A 17,020-nucleotide genomic window follows, 5' to 3' on the forward strand; every position below is an offset into this window, starting at 1 on the left:
ATGTCAGCCAGTGTTTGGTGGAATATGACATGTTCATTCTAAAGTCATAATAGAAGAGCTAAAAAAATATGAATAAGACAGTGTTAGAAGGACAAATGGAAAATATGCTTCCATAGGACTTTCATTTACAAAGTTTTTAAAAGGAAGACACTATAGTATGACAGATTAACAATAGATTAGTGGATAAGTGTATGAAGATTTGATACACAGTATGTAGCAAGCAGATGGATCATCAATACCTGGTTCAGACCTCCTTTGTTACCCAGATGGTATTACATATTACTTCTCACTCTTCAAAATCTGTCTTATTTAAATGTCAAAATCTTAATTCTCACAGAAGAAAATGTAAGAGGTTGATGACTTGATATTGAGGGCGAAAACGACATTTAAACAAGAAAAAAAATTAAAAGAAGTAGCTGGATGAAATGACATTAAAATTCAGAACTTCGTGAAATATGTCACTGTTTACCATGTTGTAAGTCTCAGGTTATGGATTGGAAGGAAGCAGTTACAATCCCTTTACTGACACAGAATTGCATTCAGCTTTATTAAGAATCCTGAGAGATCAGAAAGAAAAGGACAAATGATTTGAAAGCCGAGCAAAGAATATTAACAAGCATTTTGCAGTCAGAACAGCACAGCCAGTTTAAAACACGTCTCCTGAGTGTAACGACTCTGAAGCGTGGAGACGCAGCTCGTGATAAATTTGCAGGGTGTTTGTGTTGCTCCCAGAAATAGCGCCTCCGTTCCACGTCCTGGAGCAGCTCCTGTGCCCTGAGTGAGAGGGGACAGAGTTTTTGTTGAAGCTTTGTTTCACGTGCTCACACAATGGTATCGCTCAGTGAGACACTACCATGAAAATGGACTTCCTACAGCTTCACCTAGGCAAATCTTGCAACGTGTTTGACGAAGGCAGCTCACAGAAGATAAAAGTTCTACCTTGTTGCCCTTGAGGTCAGCTCCCTTTCCACTGGGGACCGGGACGTCATTATCACGGGCTTTGTCAGGGAGCAAATTCTCCTTCCATGCTCTGTGTTGCTCACCAGGGGGCGCCCTGATTTCTTTGCTTGTAAACATTTCATTGCTTGCTCATTCTAGCACACTGGGGCAGACTATCTTCCTACAGTCCTTACACCACTATTGTACTTACTGAAATTAGGTCATCACCGAAGAGTATAATCCTCTCTAGGGCTGGGATTAAAGGCATGCACCACTGCGATTAAAGGCATGCACTGCCCTGGTTTCTGTGGTAAACCAGTGTGGCTACTTAGATTAAAGGTTACCACTGCCTGGTCTGTAAGGCTGGCCAGTAAGTGGGGCTGTTTTACTCCCTGATCTTCAGGCAAGCTTTATTTATTAAAATGAAAATGAAATGCTGCTACATAGTGTTAGCAAATGAATCTCAAAGGCAAAATTTGCATGCAGGAGGCAGAAATCTGCAGATGGTCTCACCGTGTACCTCAGGATGGCCTGGCACGGTCTTCCCAGTAGAAAAAGGGCTTATGCACCACCATGCCCAGTTCTCTACTTTTTTATTTTTATGTACTTAAACTAAAAAAAAATCTCTTCAATATTTTAGTGGCATATAAAAGTTAGATTCATATTAACTGTGCATGGAAGTGTGGAGGCTGAAGGGATCAGAGCGGTGTTGTGTGCTGCGTTTGATGCACGTGTGTATCAGTGCCCTGGAAAACATTTGAACAAGGCACAAGGCTCATCAGACCCTCAAGGAATTAAAGCCAAATTAGCGTTCTATAGCTCCTTAAACTCTCAAGAAATTTAAAGTAAATGCATGCTCTGAAATACGAATGCATGAACTGAATCGATCCCATCTTCTGCCTTATGAAATAGCGTCTTCACTTTTGCATACAGATTATCCTGCTCACTTTAAGATTGACGCCAACAGCGGTGAAATAAGAACCACCACGGTCCTTTCCCATGACTACAGACCTTCCTATAGGATGACAGTCATCGCCAGTGACCAGGGAGTGCCCCCTCTTCAAGGACAGGCGATTATTAATATTCAGGTAATGCTAGGGGCATAAAATGTAGAAGAACATTCTGAGACTTTCATTTGAGTTTCTTAAACAAGTAGATAGTATGAAGACAGTCCAGATGTGTGGATCTTATTTCCAAAGTATATTACATACAATGCTTGCCTTCTTGTTACTGTTTGGAAAAAAAATTACGTATAAATGACCCTTGTTATGTGCTGTCTTGACAAGCTATCCTTCACCCCATAGACATTTGTGTTGCCTTGGGTGTCATGTGCAAAAGGTGACTTTCCTCTTACTTCTGATGGAAGCGAGTTGGTAAGTTTGCAGGAGGAAGGGCCTTGTGCCTAAACAAATGGCCACAGGACAAATTGCATGGGTTTTTGAAAAAAAAAATCAAAGCTTGTAACAATTACTTGAGATCATATGTCAATGCTTTGCATTAATCAAATCACAGCAATAGCAGCAACAACAAAACCAAGTCATGGGACATCTTTGCAGCAGCAGAAAATTACCTACGGCCAGTCGAAAGGGGACTGTTCACAGCTGGGCTGTCTGCTGATCACGTTATAATAAGTCATGCCAGCACAGTATAAATATAATGTAGGCTATATGTATATAGTAACAAGGAGTTTGTTTCCCCAGGACTGCTGTTTTCAAATTATGTCTTTCATATAGTTAAAGTGTGAATTAGGAGAAAAATTGATGTGGTCAAAACTTTAGTTTTTTTGTTTCAACAAAGACACTTGATATTTCACTGTCCAAAGGTGTTCTGTGGCTAGACTGACCTCTAGGATTTGTGGCCATTTTGAGAATTATCTGTCCGACATTCACATTGAAGAATTACCAAGTATGTTCTAGAAGAACCATGGCACAGCCTCACAAAACACTCATTCATGTATTACAGCAAGATAAAAGGTGAATTTTATTTGTTCCTATATAGAGCAGATTTCAGTATTTTGATACATTTGCATTCTGTTAAAATGTATTTTCTTATCAATTAACACATATATAAAAAGACAATCAGCTTCCAATATAGTGTCATAATATATGTGTATAGGTGTTTAAACTTACCTTTTCATCGTGATACGTGAAGCTAGTTTCAAAGAACTCTGCGCCAACAGATACTCATTTGCCTTTTCAGGTGATACCATTCTCCAAAGGGGCAGCTTTTAAATCTCATAATATCAAACATTTAGTGATCCCGGAAAACACGAAGCCTGCAAAAATCATGAGCCTGATGCAGTCACCGGATCCCCTTCAACAGCCCCCTAGCGGGAAGTTACACTTCAGTATCGCTGCAGAGGACAGGGAAGGACACTTTGAAATCGACAGCTCTACGGGAGACTTGCTCCTCTCTAAGGAGCTTGACTATGAAAGGACATCTCATTATCTTATCCGGGTGGTTTCTAAAGACCCTAGCCAGAGCCCTCCGTGGAACAGCACAGTCTTCCTTAGCGTTGATGTAGAGGACCAGAACGACCATTCTCCCTCCTTCCAGGACGAGTTCATTGTGATCAGCATAGAGGAGAACGCCCCTGTAGGGACACTGGTGTACATCTTCAATGCCAAAGATGGCGACGGCAGTTTTCTGAACAGCAGGATACAATACTTCGCAGAATCCAGCCCTGCTGGAATGAACCCGTTTCTCATGCACCCCTCCTCTGGCTCACTGGTCACCGTATCTCCCTTGGACAGAGAGAAGGTCCCCACTTTCCTACTGACCATAACTGCATCTGACCAGGCTGTGAATGTGACCGACCGGCGATGGCGGTCACTGGTGGCAGAAGTCGTGATTTTGGATGTGAATGACCACAGCCCCGCCTTTGTGTCCCATCCCATGGCCTTCGTCAGAGAGGATGCTGAAGTGGGCTCCTTGGTGCACCGTGTAAGTGCCCAGGATGCAGACGCGGAGATGAACGGGGAAGTCACATACAGCATCCTCGCAGGAAACGAGGACATGGTCTTCATGTTAGACGGCTCATCAGGTACAGTGCTCTGGGTGCCTCTTCTAAATTGTTTCATTTCACCAAATATTTTGTTACATTTTGTTTGAGACAAGTTCTCACATGTACCAGGATGACTTCAAAGCCACTATGTAGCAGACAATGACTTTGAACTCCTGATCTGCCTATCCCTGCTTCCCAAGTACTAAGTTTGCAGGTATGCCTAACTTTGTAGCAAGAAAATTTATATGAGAATAACATTCCAACAGAACACATTATTCATGACCGGGGACCCAGTGCTGTACGGTTGGGCTCAAAGATCACCCTTTCCCTTCATCCAAGCCAACTGTTCTCACTTCCTTTCATGCCTCTCTGACAAGCAGTCTTCTTGATAGTTCTGTAAATTTGATTGTTTTAAAAAGTGTAGTTGAATAGAACCATGTTTGTCTTAGTATGGCTAGCGCATTTCAGCCAGCATCATGTTTCAAAGTCCAGACATGCCATCCCATTTTAAGGCAATTAATTTCCTCATGAGTTTTAAGACCATTGCACGCATGTATCATATTTCCTGTCTCTACCTGCTGGTAGACCTTTGAGTTATTTTTAACATTGACTGTTCTGAACAGTACAGAAGTGAACTTGACATTGTCACTACTTGGAGACCCTGACTGCAATTCTTTCGCATAAGTATCCAGAGGTGGTGTCGCTGGGATGTGTCATACTTTAATTATAAACAATCTTAAAACTGCTATAGTTTCTCTGGAAGCATGGGGCTTTATGATCCTTTTGCCAAGTAAACAAATTACTTTTGAGGACTGGCCATATCGTTTTCTACTTGAAATGCTTTGCATTAAAAGCAATCGTGCGCAAGGGTTTTGATTTCTCTGCACTCCTGCCAACTCTTCTTATTTATTGCTCTCTACGAGAACCATCGCTGTAGTTGTTAGGCGACAGACGCAGCACACACACACTCTCACACACACACACCCCACACACACTGCAGATATTGTATATTAGAACTGCTTGCTGATATTAACTGTGCTCGGTAACTGGCTGTATCTTGTGGGCTGAGGAGGCAATAGTCACCATCATGAGTCCTTAGCGTAGGAATCCGACTAAGTAAAGCAAGGTGACTATCTGGCAAATCAACATTATGCAAAGACTTTGGTGTGGAAATTCACCTTTAGTTCACGGAAGCCAGCACTGGTCAGTAACTGGAAACGACGTACAGGTTTAATGGCTGAGCTCTTTGCTCGTCGTGGGCATTGTTTTTCACATCGGTTGTAGCATTGCTTTTTATGTCACTATTGAGTGCCATCCCTTCTGCACAAATGTCACTGCCATGTCAGCCATCTTGCTGTGGCCCTGCTATCTGGTGGCATTCACTATTTTTTTTTAAAAAATATGATGTGATCTTTTCTTTTTATGATTTCTTCAGGATATTAAAAAATATAGAGTACTATCTAATTGTCTATAAAACAGTGATTTCAACATGAACCTTAGGAAATATATTCTCAGACGTAAGCGATCTGGCCAGCTGTGAAGAGCATTATTTGGAATTGATGAGAATGTGAGGATTTGGAAGTTGTGAGCATATAGCTGCTTCTATTCTGATGGGAAAATTTATCAGAACGTTTCTCAGACCCTGACACATGGTTCCCTTCTGAGGCTTGTATGAACACCACCTCAGTGCCCAGCTGACAGGAGATTGTCCAGATACAGGCTGATGGTTTCTGCGAGCGCTGTGGCTCTCCTCAGAGCTGATTTAATGGCACTTCAAATGCTTTCCAAGACGCTCAAGGAAGGTCTGGTTCAGCCTGTTAAAGAGGAAGAATAAACATGAATTGTGTCTTAGTAATGCCGGCATCATGAATCTTGAGCTATTACAATGGCTATTTCTTTTGAGGTAGCTTTCAAGGACATGAAATGATAATTGCAGAATGTATCCATGTGAGATACATGGGAGGGTTTTTTTTTTCTCTCACAAGGCTCGTGTGTCTAATAAAAAAAGAAAACATAGTGGGGTTTCCTGTGGCCCCAATGTATAAAATGAGGGGTAATTATTGAAAAAACTATTTCAAAAATCTGATTCAATATTTAATTATTTGAAGAAAAAAATTTGGGGAGGCAGGCAGTCAGCAATCTTAGAAGAAATAAATGACAGTTATTACCCCCTAATAGCTATCTGTGTAGAACACCGCACATACACGGGTTATGTGGCTCAGTGCAGTGGGGTAGAAAGGCGGCTTATTTGTGAAATTTATTGCCTGAATTGCAATGTCTGTGCCCGTTATTGTTCATAAAGCCAATGGCGGTCAACCAAGAGCAAGTGCAACAGCAGGCAGGTCTCTAACAGGAATCAAATGTCCTGAGCAACAGAGTCAAATGCACACTTTTATAACACGGCTACTTTCAAGTGTGTCATATGTCCCAGAATATATGTTAGTAGCGTCATAGATGCTTCTAGAAACAAGGGAAATGCTGGGTAGACTGATACTGTGATGCAGGCCTCTCTGTAGATAATCATACGGGATAGACTTCTAAACTTTCCGTTTGCCTTTACAACTTAAATTGCTTTTTTTTTTTTTGACGAATAATGTTAGTAGATAAAATAAGAACTTAAATTTGGTTCAACGAATTTCACTCTTTGTTATGGTTCACTCATTAGCAATGAAAGTTTTCGATTGTGTGTTGTAACGTGAACTGAGGTGGAGGGAGTGGCTCTGCCTCAAGCCACACCGATAGTCCACCACGTCTTCTCTCCCAAAGCAGGCTTGCTGAGGACAGCTTGTCCCTTGGACTACGAAGCGAAGACTCAGCACATGCTGACCCTCGTGGCCCAGGATGGTGGCACGCCAGCACTTTCTGCCTCCCAGACTCTGACCGTCACTGTCCTCGATGTAAATGATGAGACACCCTTATTTAAGAAACTTCTGTACGAAGCTTCAGTTAGAGAAAACCAAAGTCCCGGTGTGTTCGTTACAAGGGTTGAAGCTGAGGACACGGATTCAGGTAATCAGAAAACTATAGACACCAGATAACAGGCACCGTAAAAGCACAAAATGGTTACCGTTGGCATAAAATCATAGTTATGGGAAAATGGAGCCTGTGAGCTGGCACAGTGGGAAAGTGCTTACTGACCTGGAACCCATGATGGAAGGAGATAAATAACTCTTGAATGTTCTCTTATGATCTCCACATGTGTGGAAATGATAAATTAAGTAATAATTCAATTAATAAATAAATAATTTAAGTAAATAAATTAAGAAAAACAAACATTATAGAGAAATGAAGTCACTACTTATCTCAAATATCAAGTATTTTCAGCAACATACCTGGAACAAATAACCATAGGTAATGTCTGTTTCTATCTGGCATCTGTTTGTGTACCTCTTTATCAGCACTGAGAGTGGTACAGCCCTAATTAACATGTAATTATGGATTTTGCTGAGATAGCAAGCAGAGGGATACACATAACTTCACATTTACCTCCAAGTGCGCTAGACGGATGGAGCAGGAGGAGTCTGGTGGTTCTCTGTCTCCTCAGTGTAAGACAGGCTTGCTCCCAGAGCTATGGAGCTGATAGCAGCCTGCCTCGAATCCTAGAATTATCTCCTACCTAAGCTGTGTAACCCTAAATAAGTTACTAATCCTCTCTGTTCGTCTTGTCTGTAAAATGGGGACAATTCTAGTGCCCCCAAACATAATTCCATTGTACTCATGAAGACATTACTAAGTGGGAAGCTAACATCTGGCTCAGTGAATGACCATTTAACTCCTGTTTCTACTGTCATAATTAACACAAAACATAGACACTCAACTCTGAAGCAAACAGTTACCGTGACTGGGAATTTGTGAGTGTCTCCGACTTGCCTTTGAACGTCCCTGGCTCTCTTAGGGTGTTGAAGGCACAGTTCATTTAATGATACTCTGCCTTAAGTCAAAACTAAATAATGATAAAAATCAATCCCTCAGTGTTTGCTATTAACTACATTCCGAGTTTTCCCATCAGAACTACTACAGAGCATTTAATTAGGCAGTCCTTAAAACTTACATTTGTAAGGTTCACATTTACAAACATGGTAATGGTGTTCCCACAAAGCCGATAGCGTAGCAGCGCCCTTTCTTCCCTAAATGTCCCTGTGACTTTGTCTGAAATGCTAGGGACACTCCTAGGGCTCACATAATTCTCCCACTTTGACCAAAGGAGGGCAGTGTGAGCCAAGGCTTTTCCCCACTGTGCTCAGAAAGGAGCATGATCAGTCCGGCTTAGACGGTACACTTTCCCAGCACTGTTTGCTGGAGGGCAGCGGTTCTCAACCTGGGAGTCGCATCAGAAAGCACAGATAATCTATATTACGATTCATAACAATAGCAAATTACAGTTATGAAGCAGCAATGAAAATAATTGCATGGGTGGGGTCAGCACAGCGGAAGGTTCCGCATTAAAGGGTCGCAGCATTAGAAAGGCTGAGAACCGCTGTTTTAGGGTGACGGAACAACGGGGAATACAAGCTGTGCTTCTCACAGCGATCCTGGGGGACGTACAGAAGGGGCGCATCTCCATGGTGGCCATTGTTCGGAACGCTCCCTTCCAAGGTTGCCAGCTGTCAACCCAGCAGGAGCCTGGGCTGGGCATGGAACCACTTCCCAAAGTGGGCAGCATAGGTTGAGCTGCCTGCAGAATTTCTGCTTAGCCACATGCAGTCTGTTCCCCCCTGGACCTTACTTTGTTCATTTTATTTTCTGTATGGGGTTCTGTTGAAAATGGAAAGAGGAATTTCTCTCAAATTTTTGCATTTAATAATAAGACATGACTGCCATAAGCAAATGCTATCTCTTTGTTGTGGAGTTGCCTAGGGTGCATGCTACTCCTACCGATTATTACGGGGTTCACACTTACAGCTGCAAGTTTAGATACAGTTATTATTTTTGTGATTTTACATTCATGGAGGTTTGAAATACAACTTAATATCACCCCATATCTCCTCTAGTCTTGCGTGTCTTGAGATGGTTTGAGTTACTGGATGTCTTCGCTTTTAAAAAATTATTTAAATTTTTAATTTTTTTGTGCGGATTTCTTATGAGTACTGTATTTGCTATGTTTTCAATGGAGCCAGATCTGTTAAGCTGGTGTTTCTGTAAGTACATGTGACTGTGTGTGTGTGTGTGTGTGTGGTGTGTGTGTGTGTGTGTGTGTGTGTGTGTGTGTTGTATTTGAATAAATTTCCTCTCAGTCTTTTTTTTTCTTTTTTTTGCACGGACTGAATTCAAACAATGAAACAGCATTATGCATGAGAATTAAATGACGTACTCAAGATTTTAACATAACTGGCATCGGGTTGGAATTTATGAATGGTTTACTTTATAGTATGTATTTAAAAAGTACTATAGTGTTACTTAATACCAGAGAGCTGAGCATATGTGTTCTGGCATGCCAGAATGCAGAGTTTTGAAACGTAAGCACTCAGTGCTGTTTGGCATTCTAAGTCCGAAGGGATTTGAATGTTTATGTTGTATGACTCACTCCAAATCTAGCAGGACTTTCTTCTTGTATTAAAAGAAAAAAAAACAACTACCAGATTTTTACTGGGGTATTAAAATTTTCCCAGCATTTGGTACCTCAACAAGAGCTCCATTGTTAGTGTGGCTGCCCCTGGCACCCCGCACGGTAGATGACTTGGGGATGATGACGCTTGCTCAGTACGGTGAGACATACACTTTAACATAGCAGTGCATTGGTCAGGAAGATGGGGTTTGTTTTATTCCATGCAAATGTCCTCTCTTCCCAGTATCATCTGGTTTCCTGACAGGACTTGCTCTGTGTATGATTGACAGCTGTACTCTCCAAAACCCACTTTTGGAGTCAAGGAAAAGCACAATATTTCACTGACTCCAATTCTGACACCGCTGTTCATCTAACGTCAGATATGTAAACTGTGGGGGGAAAGATGTTCTAGAGTGGAAGGAAGAAGGTAAATAAGGATACCTTACCGCTCAGCCGTTGGAGTATTACCGGTGTTATCCTTTTAAGGGTCATTATGGACACCTTCCAGTAGAACACTTGCGTGTGCTTCTTAAAACAAAGGATAAAGATGCTAAAACATCCTTTTGTATTATCTGGGCATGGAACTAGCGCTTTGCACATGTGAGGCTTTGTCCCCCATCCCTAGAAGCCAAAATATCTTAATATATGACATTTTGTAATAATTGCTCTCAGCTGCAGAAACTCTTGCTGGCTATTAAGTTTTTAATGTCAACTTCTTGATCATAGTATCTCTCCTGCCAAGGAAGTATAATGTCACTTTTTTATAAAGATGTATTTCCTCTGGCCATCTAATGACATAAAACCCGCCAATTGCTCACCTGAACTCTGTTGTGGTTGCCCATCAGCCTGATTTCTCAATCTCTTCCTACAGCATTAGCTGGTTCTAGCGTCAGCCCAACCCAGGTGCATTAAGAGAGCGATAGGGTCAGGGCACCAACCAGTCTTACTCGTTCTCTTCCTGAGCCTGGAGACTTTCGTTTTTACCACATCCTAATAGAGGGATTTAGAGGGGACTTAGGCCACTGGGAAGGTAAAATCTTACATTTCTCAGTCTAAGGCCATTGCTAGAGGAGCCACGGTGACACACTAGTGGCTCAGGCTCACTGCTTCTGCTCATCTACTGTCCTGCTGGTATCTGGCTAACTCACACTATGCAGAGTCTCTCTATAGATTCCTGCTATAAATGCATTTATGGAAAGGGGGAAAGGAGCCTAGGCAGTTTGGATGCTCACCTTACTAGACCTGGATGGAGGTGGGAGGTCCTTGGACTTCCCACAGGGCAGGGAACCTGGACTGCTCTTGGGCTTACGGGGGAGGGGGACTGGATGGGGGGGGGGGGAGGGATATGGGAGGCGGTGGAGGGGAGGAGGCAGAAATCTTTAATAAATAAATAAATAAGACATAAAAAAAGAAAGGGGGAAATGAGTAAGGATCAATCATGATCTCACTCAGAAGACAATCTTTGTTAAAATTTTGGACTAAACTCTAATTTTTTTGTATTTGTTGATTGTTTCCTATCTACACTATAAATTCCTGGGTTCAGTGTATTTTACTTTATATTAGCCTCAATTCTAGGGTGGTAAGAGATATGATGTAGGCATTAAACCAGTACTTTTGACTTCATGATTTGAGAAACCAAATCCCACAAGTCATAAATGGTGTTGGGTTACCTTTAATCTTTGAAATATATTTATTACTTATTTTTCATTGCCGCCAAACAAACAGTGAAGCATATCCTCTTGGATTTAGGAATATCTGAAGGTGTGAGCATTGTGTGATTACTGAAGACATGAGAGATGGTCTTCCTGATTAGAACATAATATTCTGCACTATCCCGTCAGGAAGGATTCATGCTCTTTAGGATATAGGTCTTTCTCATGCACTTAGAATTGGCTTTATATATCAGTAAGTATTCACGTCACGGTCTTTAGGATGTAGGTCTTTCTCACTCACTTAGAATTGGCTTTATATATATTCCCCAGGTTTATGCCAATGTGAGTTATTATCTGTCTACTTGGACAGGTTTGTACTTTCCTGCCTGCCACACTGCAGACTCTGGTCCTTTACATCCCCTTGTCTCTGTTGTGTATCTGCCACCCAATGTCAGTTCAGTCTCCAAGGAGATTAATCTCAGGGCTCTCATAGGAGGTTTCTCATCTTCTGTGAGCTAAGCTGCAAGTGAAAAACTTTCAACTTGCAATTTGCTTTCTATAAATTATGACGACATTTGGTTTTCTAACCAGTCCGAGTCTTTCAAGGATCGCGTCACCACCATCCGACTCTTGTGGTCGGCTCTTTGTGCTATCACAACAATGGGGGTTTAGTGGCATTCTCTCTCCTTTGACAAGACTCTCAGCACTCCAGCCAAAGGCAAAGAGTTCAAACTCTCTGATATGCAAGAACTTCTCCTTGTGACAAGTGTTCTTGCCTGTCACAGTCAGACAAGAATATTAGACGCTGTATTGCTGTTGCTGCTGAGTGAGCAAAGCAGTACTGTGAAGGTGGGAGATGGGTCTGGAGGCACCTGTCTTTTAAAGAAAAAAGGGAAGGACGGGCTGAAAGAGGAGGAGCCCAGCAGAATCTGGATCACAGAGTGTTAAAGGACAGAACAGCACTGATGATACAGTGTGTTATTAGGAGGAAGAAAATTCAAATTTGTCCCCCTTTAAAAATATTTATTTACTTATTTATTGCATGTGTTTCGATTATTTTGCCTGCACGTATGTACATGCATAATGTGTTACAATGTCCAAGAAGGCCAGAAGAGGGCATAGGTCCTCTGGTACTGAAAGTACAGATGGCTGTGAGTGACCACGTGAATTCTGGGAACTGAACCCAGGTCTTCTGAAAGAATAGCAAGAACAGAGGAGGGCAGTCGTCTCAAACGCTAGTGTATCATAGACAGGGAAGCATAGGTTTAGATCCGAGACACAGTAGTGTAAGCACTGTCTTTTAAAAAAAGTAAAGGAAGAACAAACAGGAAGCGGCAATTATAGAGGCTGCAAACAAAATGAAGCTTAGTTTGTTCAGGGAAGTAAAGATGGCAGGAATACAGTGAATGTGTGAGCTGCCGGGAGCGTCAGAGGAGTAAGTAGGGTCCGCATCACGAGAGACTTCGTAGATGCTGGTGAAGTGTGGGAGTCTTATTTTGAGTCCATCCACTCTTTCTTCCTTTATGCCGATCAACTTTTTTTTTGCCGATCAAATGTTTGTTTTCATGGCCCCACAGAGCATCTCTGCTGAGTCAGTCACGCCGTATGTGTAGCACTGTGCTTGCTTACATCACTGTACTGAGTGCTGTATGCTAAGTCTTGTGAGGAGAAAGGCTTTGGGGTCTTCCTAGCACCATGTTTCTGCCACCTTCCCGTTACCTTAGACGGTTCCGTGCTTACTGGATGAGAGAGTGAACATATTACCTTTAATTCATCCGTCTACTCCCCCTGAACTCTACCCCACCACTCTTTATAACTCCTGGGTTTAATCGTCTATACCGCAAGAAAGGACCTCTGGAGACCAAGATGGTTGTCTTAACAATATCTTTCCAAGTCTAGCATTCAGTAAATGTGCATGGATAATTGAGCACAGAGGGGAGAAATGAGAGGAGAGAGGAAGGAAGGAAGGAAGGAAGGAAGGAAGGAAGGAAGGAAGGAAGGAAGGAAGGAAGGGAGGGAGGGAGGGAGGGAGGAAGAAAAGAAGGGAGGGAGGGAGGGAGAGAGAGAGAGAAAGGGAGGAAGAGAGGGAAGGAAGGAGAAAGAGGAAGGGAGGAAGGGAGAGAGAAAGGAAGGAAGGGAGGGATAAAGGAAAGGAGGAAGGGAGGGAAGGAGGTAGAGAGAGAGGGAGGAAGGAAGGAAGGAAAGAAAAAGAGGGAGGAAGGAAGGAAAGAAGGGAGGGAGAGGGAGGAAGGAAGGGAGGGAAGGAAGGAGAAAGAGGGAGGAAGGAAGGGAGGGAGGGGGAGAAGAAAGAAGGAAGGGAGGGAAGGAGGGAGAGAGAGAGGGAGGGAGGGAAAAGTTAAATAACCAAACAAACAATTGGAGTTCATTGTACATGGTGTTTTCTGGAGTCGTTGACTAGGAAAGAAGTGGATGAATCTGTACTCAGCTCCACCTCTATAGCCAGAATAAGCCCTTTTCAGCCCACTCTGGAAATGAGGAGTAGAATGTGACATAGAGAAATAATGAGGGATTGAATCTCAATTACAGAATGTCTTCCATATGTGTGGGGCCCTGAATTCCAAACCTAGCAGCAAAACAAACAACTGGATAAACAGATCAATAAATAAACAAAAATGTAAAGCAAAGAAGAAGAAAGCACAAATATTTTCTTTTTCTACTCTTCTTTCCATTTTTTTTTAAAATCTTCTTTTGTTCCTTTCTGTCTTTTTGGACATCGGTAAGTAACTGATAACACCATGGAGGTGCTAAAATAGGTAAGAGCTGAAGATAGCCAACTAGACTTTATGATCAGAAAAATCATTGCTCGTAGTGGAAAGAATAGCTAGGGGTGACAGTGGGTTGAAGTTTGCTCCAGAGAATGGACGACATCCTTAAGTGAAATGTGGAAATATTGAGAAGGACTTAATTCTTACAGTTTCAGAGGATAGGAAAGACTATAGAGGAAAGGCTAGAGACTTTAGGAAAAGTCCAAGTCTGAACAGTTGAGGGATTTCTTCTGCCATTAAGATGGGCAGATAGAACATCTATTCAGATGATTAAGAGAATTCTTTCTCAGTATTTCCTTTCTTTCTGAGAAATACAAAGGACATTGTGGGAGCGAGCCAGGATGTATTTGGAGGGAAACCCCACAGACGAGCTGTGACTGTGGACAGTCACAAATGATGCTGATGTTTGAGTGACCCTGACGTGGGCTGTTAGGACTTTCTCTCAGTTTCAGTGTTTGTTGAATAACCGAGGAGAGCAGAAAGATGACTGGACTGAGCATGGGCTGTCACTCTGCTGGGAATCTTCAACTCAAAGTCACGAGACGTGAGGAAGATGCGAGTTTGATGGAGTAAACTCAGGCTGGGCTGCGGAGGGAAAGAAAGTCATTGGGACGGGTGCTTTCCAGAGCCGTGAGGAAGAAATCATGGGGCTGCAGGCATTGGGCTCTAATATTAGCTAGTGTCATGTACACACAGAAGCAACTGGTCACGTATGCATCCTTCAATAGATGTGTGTCATCCTGAGGACGGCACTAAATATCTGTAGACCCAGGCTTCCAACTTGCTTAGTAAGGTAATGGAATTAGACGAAGTCATCTCTATTTCTCTTCTGTTTTCTTATTCTCTTGTTTGCTCGGGACAATTACAAGGGCGTGAGGAGGAATAAACAAGAGACTCCTTAGAGCCGCAGAAATGGGAGGAATTATTTTCACAGCGCATAACACTGTGGCATGGCTTGCCTCGCTCCAGATAGAAGACCAACTGCTAGGTTAAACACAAAACAAAGCAAGACTAACCACACAAGCAACCTTGTGGGCCCGCTCCTCGGGCTAAGAATAAACAGAGTCCTGCCGCGGAGCACAGGCTTTTTAAACCGAGGATAATCTACAGGAATTGTCCTGTGTCCCACAAGTTCACAATTATGTCATTAAGTCACAATCAGGGGGTGTTAGGAGGAGTAATTAGGACCGTGTTGTAGAGTTGCTCACTCCTAAGAGAAACTTTATGGGAAGGAAAAAATACGAAGCATTCGCTGTGGGTAAGTCTCATAAGGCTTTTGAAAACTAAGCATTTCTGCTCATGGGGTCGTCACTCCAGAAGAGCAGAGAGAGGTATGGTCTTCTACTTTCATCTGAAGCCTTTTTAATAATCTTGCCTTTCTCATCTACAGCCCGATAATATGCACATGAAAAGGGTCAAATTTCCCAAAGAAAGAATTTCTAAACTTTGCTTTATTTTTTTCTTCCTTAAGGAGTCAATTCCAAGCTTCAGTTTCAAATCATGCCAGGGCCTGCCTTTGGATTGTTTGAGATCAACCCTGACACGGGAGAGGTGGTAACAATGGTCACCTTTGACCGAGAAGCTCAAGGGATCTTCACACTTCGAGGTAAGGGACTTAGCATTTCTTTAATTTTTTTCTATTTATTTGAAAATGTACATGGATGAGTGTGTGCCTCTTGTCTGTATGAGCACCATGAGTATGTAACACTCATGGAGGCCCGAAACGGCTTTCTAATTCCCTTGAATTGTTACAGGCGAGCTTCTTAACTGGGTGCTGGGATCAACTCTGGGCTATTGGAAGAACAGCAATTTCTCTTAACTGAGCCATTTCTCTAGCCTGAAGTTTAGGATTTTCCTAAATCTCCTTAAATGAAATATGATTGGCCCAGGGTCACCCAGGTAGTTCAGTCTCACACTGTGTCACAAGAACCGAGTTTCTTAGGTGTGTACTAAAAGCCACAACCCTTCCTTCTTTGTGTCCATCGTCAGTACTAGTGCAAGACAGTGGCGTCCCGCCCTTGTCCAGCACGGCGACCATCATCTGCACCGTTGAAGATGAAAATGACCACGCCCCAGAGCTTGCTGTCCTCAGCCACGGCATTGAAGTTCTGGAAAACCAAGACCCAGGGGTTGTCTACACTGTGCTGGCTTTCGATATGGATGCTGGCAACAATGGAACGGTGACCTATCGCTTAGCTGGTGAGTCTCACAAAGTCGGTGTTCTCTGGGTACCGACCAATGCGGATGGCCTGGAGAGTTTTCCGTTTTGGTGTCTGCTGTGTTTTCCTACAAACTCCACACTCAGTGAGAACTGCTGCTCCCTCCCTGTCAGGGTCCAGCCTTGACCAGTTCGTATGTTCCAGGGTAGGGGTGTGTGGACTAGAAATGCTAGGCCGATGGGTAGAGATACAAAAGAAATACAGAGACCTAGGAGAGTGCTGGGAGGGAGCTCAGGGAACACTGAATACTGAATCCAACTGTGTTTATCTTCTATGCTCTTATACGCCCCAGTCCACAAAGGGAGGAAGAAGGCAAACGACTACTTTAACGTGATGCAAAGGGCTACCAGAACAATTACTTGCTTCAATATTTGAGACATCAAGCCACTATTTCCTGAGTTAGGCATTCTGATGTTTTAGGGAGGACATGCAGTGACTACACCCTCAACCAAGTATCCTGTAGGCAGCCACTCCCTACGGCAAACCTCCTGTTTTAAAATGAATGGGTGGGGATAGGCTTGAATTCTCTGACCTTTGGTCAGCGTGGAGCAGATCTACCTCTAAGGGCAATCATAATGTCCAAAATAGCAAGTAGCCACACCCTAGGTCGGGATAGCTGCCCACCCTGGATCAGTACCCTCCACATTTTCTAAGGTCTTGAAAGCTTTTCTGAATTTGCTTGTATGCCAAGACTAGGGCAAATACATATAGAGCACATGTCTTTTTTCTGTTGCCCCCCCCCATGGTCACTTATTCTTTTTCTTTGTATCTTGAGTTGATGACTCCTTCTATATCCTGACCCAATTTACCATAATGAAGTAGATATTTGTTCTTATATCAACTATTGTCACTATATTTTCTGTATTTGAGTATTT

At 42.7% G+C, this 17,020-nt stretch overlaps 1 protein-coding gene across 1 annotated transcript in view; it reads left to right on the top strand.

Moving 5' to 3' along the window:
• Positions 1-17,020, top strand: part of Dchs2 (dachsous cadherin-related 2) — a 192,270-nt gene that overhangs the window by 139,709 nt on the left and 35,541 nt on the right. The window contains exons 8-12 of the mRNA XM_050158836.1: positions 1,873-2,027; positions 3,139-3,982; positions 6,713-6,952; positions 15,398-15,532; positions 15,916-16,125. Of these exons, the coding sequence (XP_050014793.1) occupies positions 1,873-2,027; positions 3,139-3,982; positions 6,713-6,952; positions 15,398-15,532; positions 15,916-16,125 (1,584 nt within the window). The remainder of the gene's footprint in view (positions 1-1,872; positions 2,028-3,138; positions 3,983-6,712; positions 6,953-15,397; positions 15,533-15,915; positions 16,126-17,020) is intronic.

The sequence above is a fragment of the Alexandromys fortis genome, unplaced genomic scaffold (assembly GCF_014885135.2).
Source record: "Alexandromys fortis isolate MF-2015 unplaced genomic scaffold, M_Fortis_MF-2015_v1.1 scaffold_102, whole genome shotgun sequence".
NCBI lineage: Eukaryota > Metazoa > Chordata > Mammalia > Rodentia > Cricetidae > Alexandromys > Alexandromys fortis.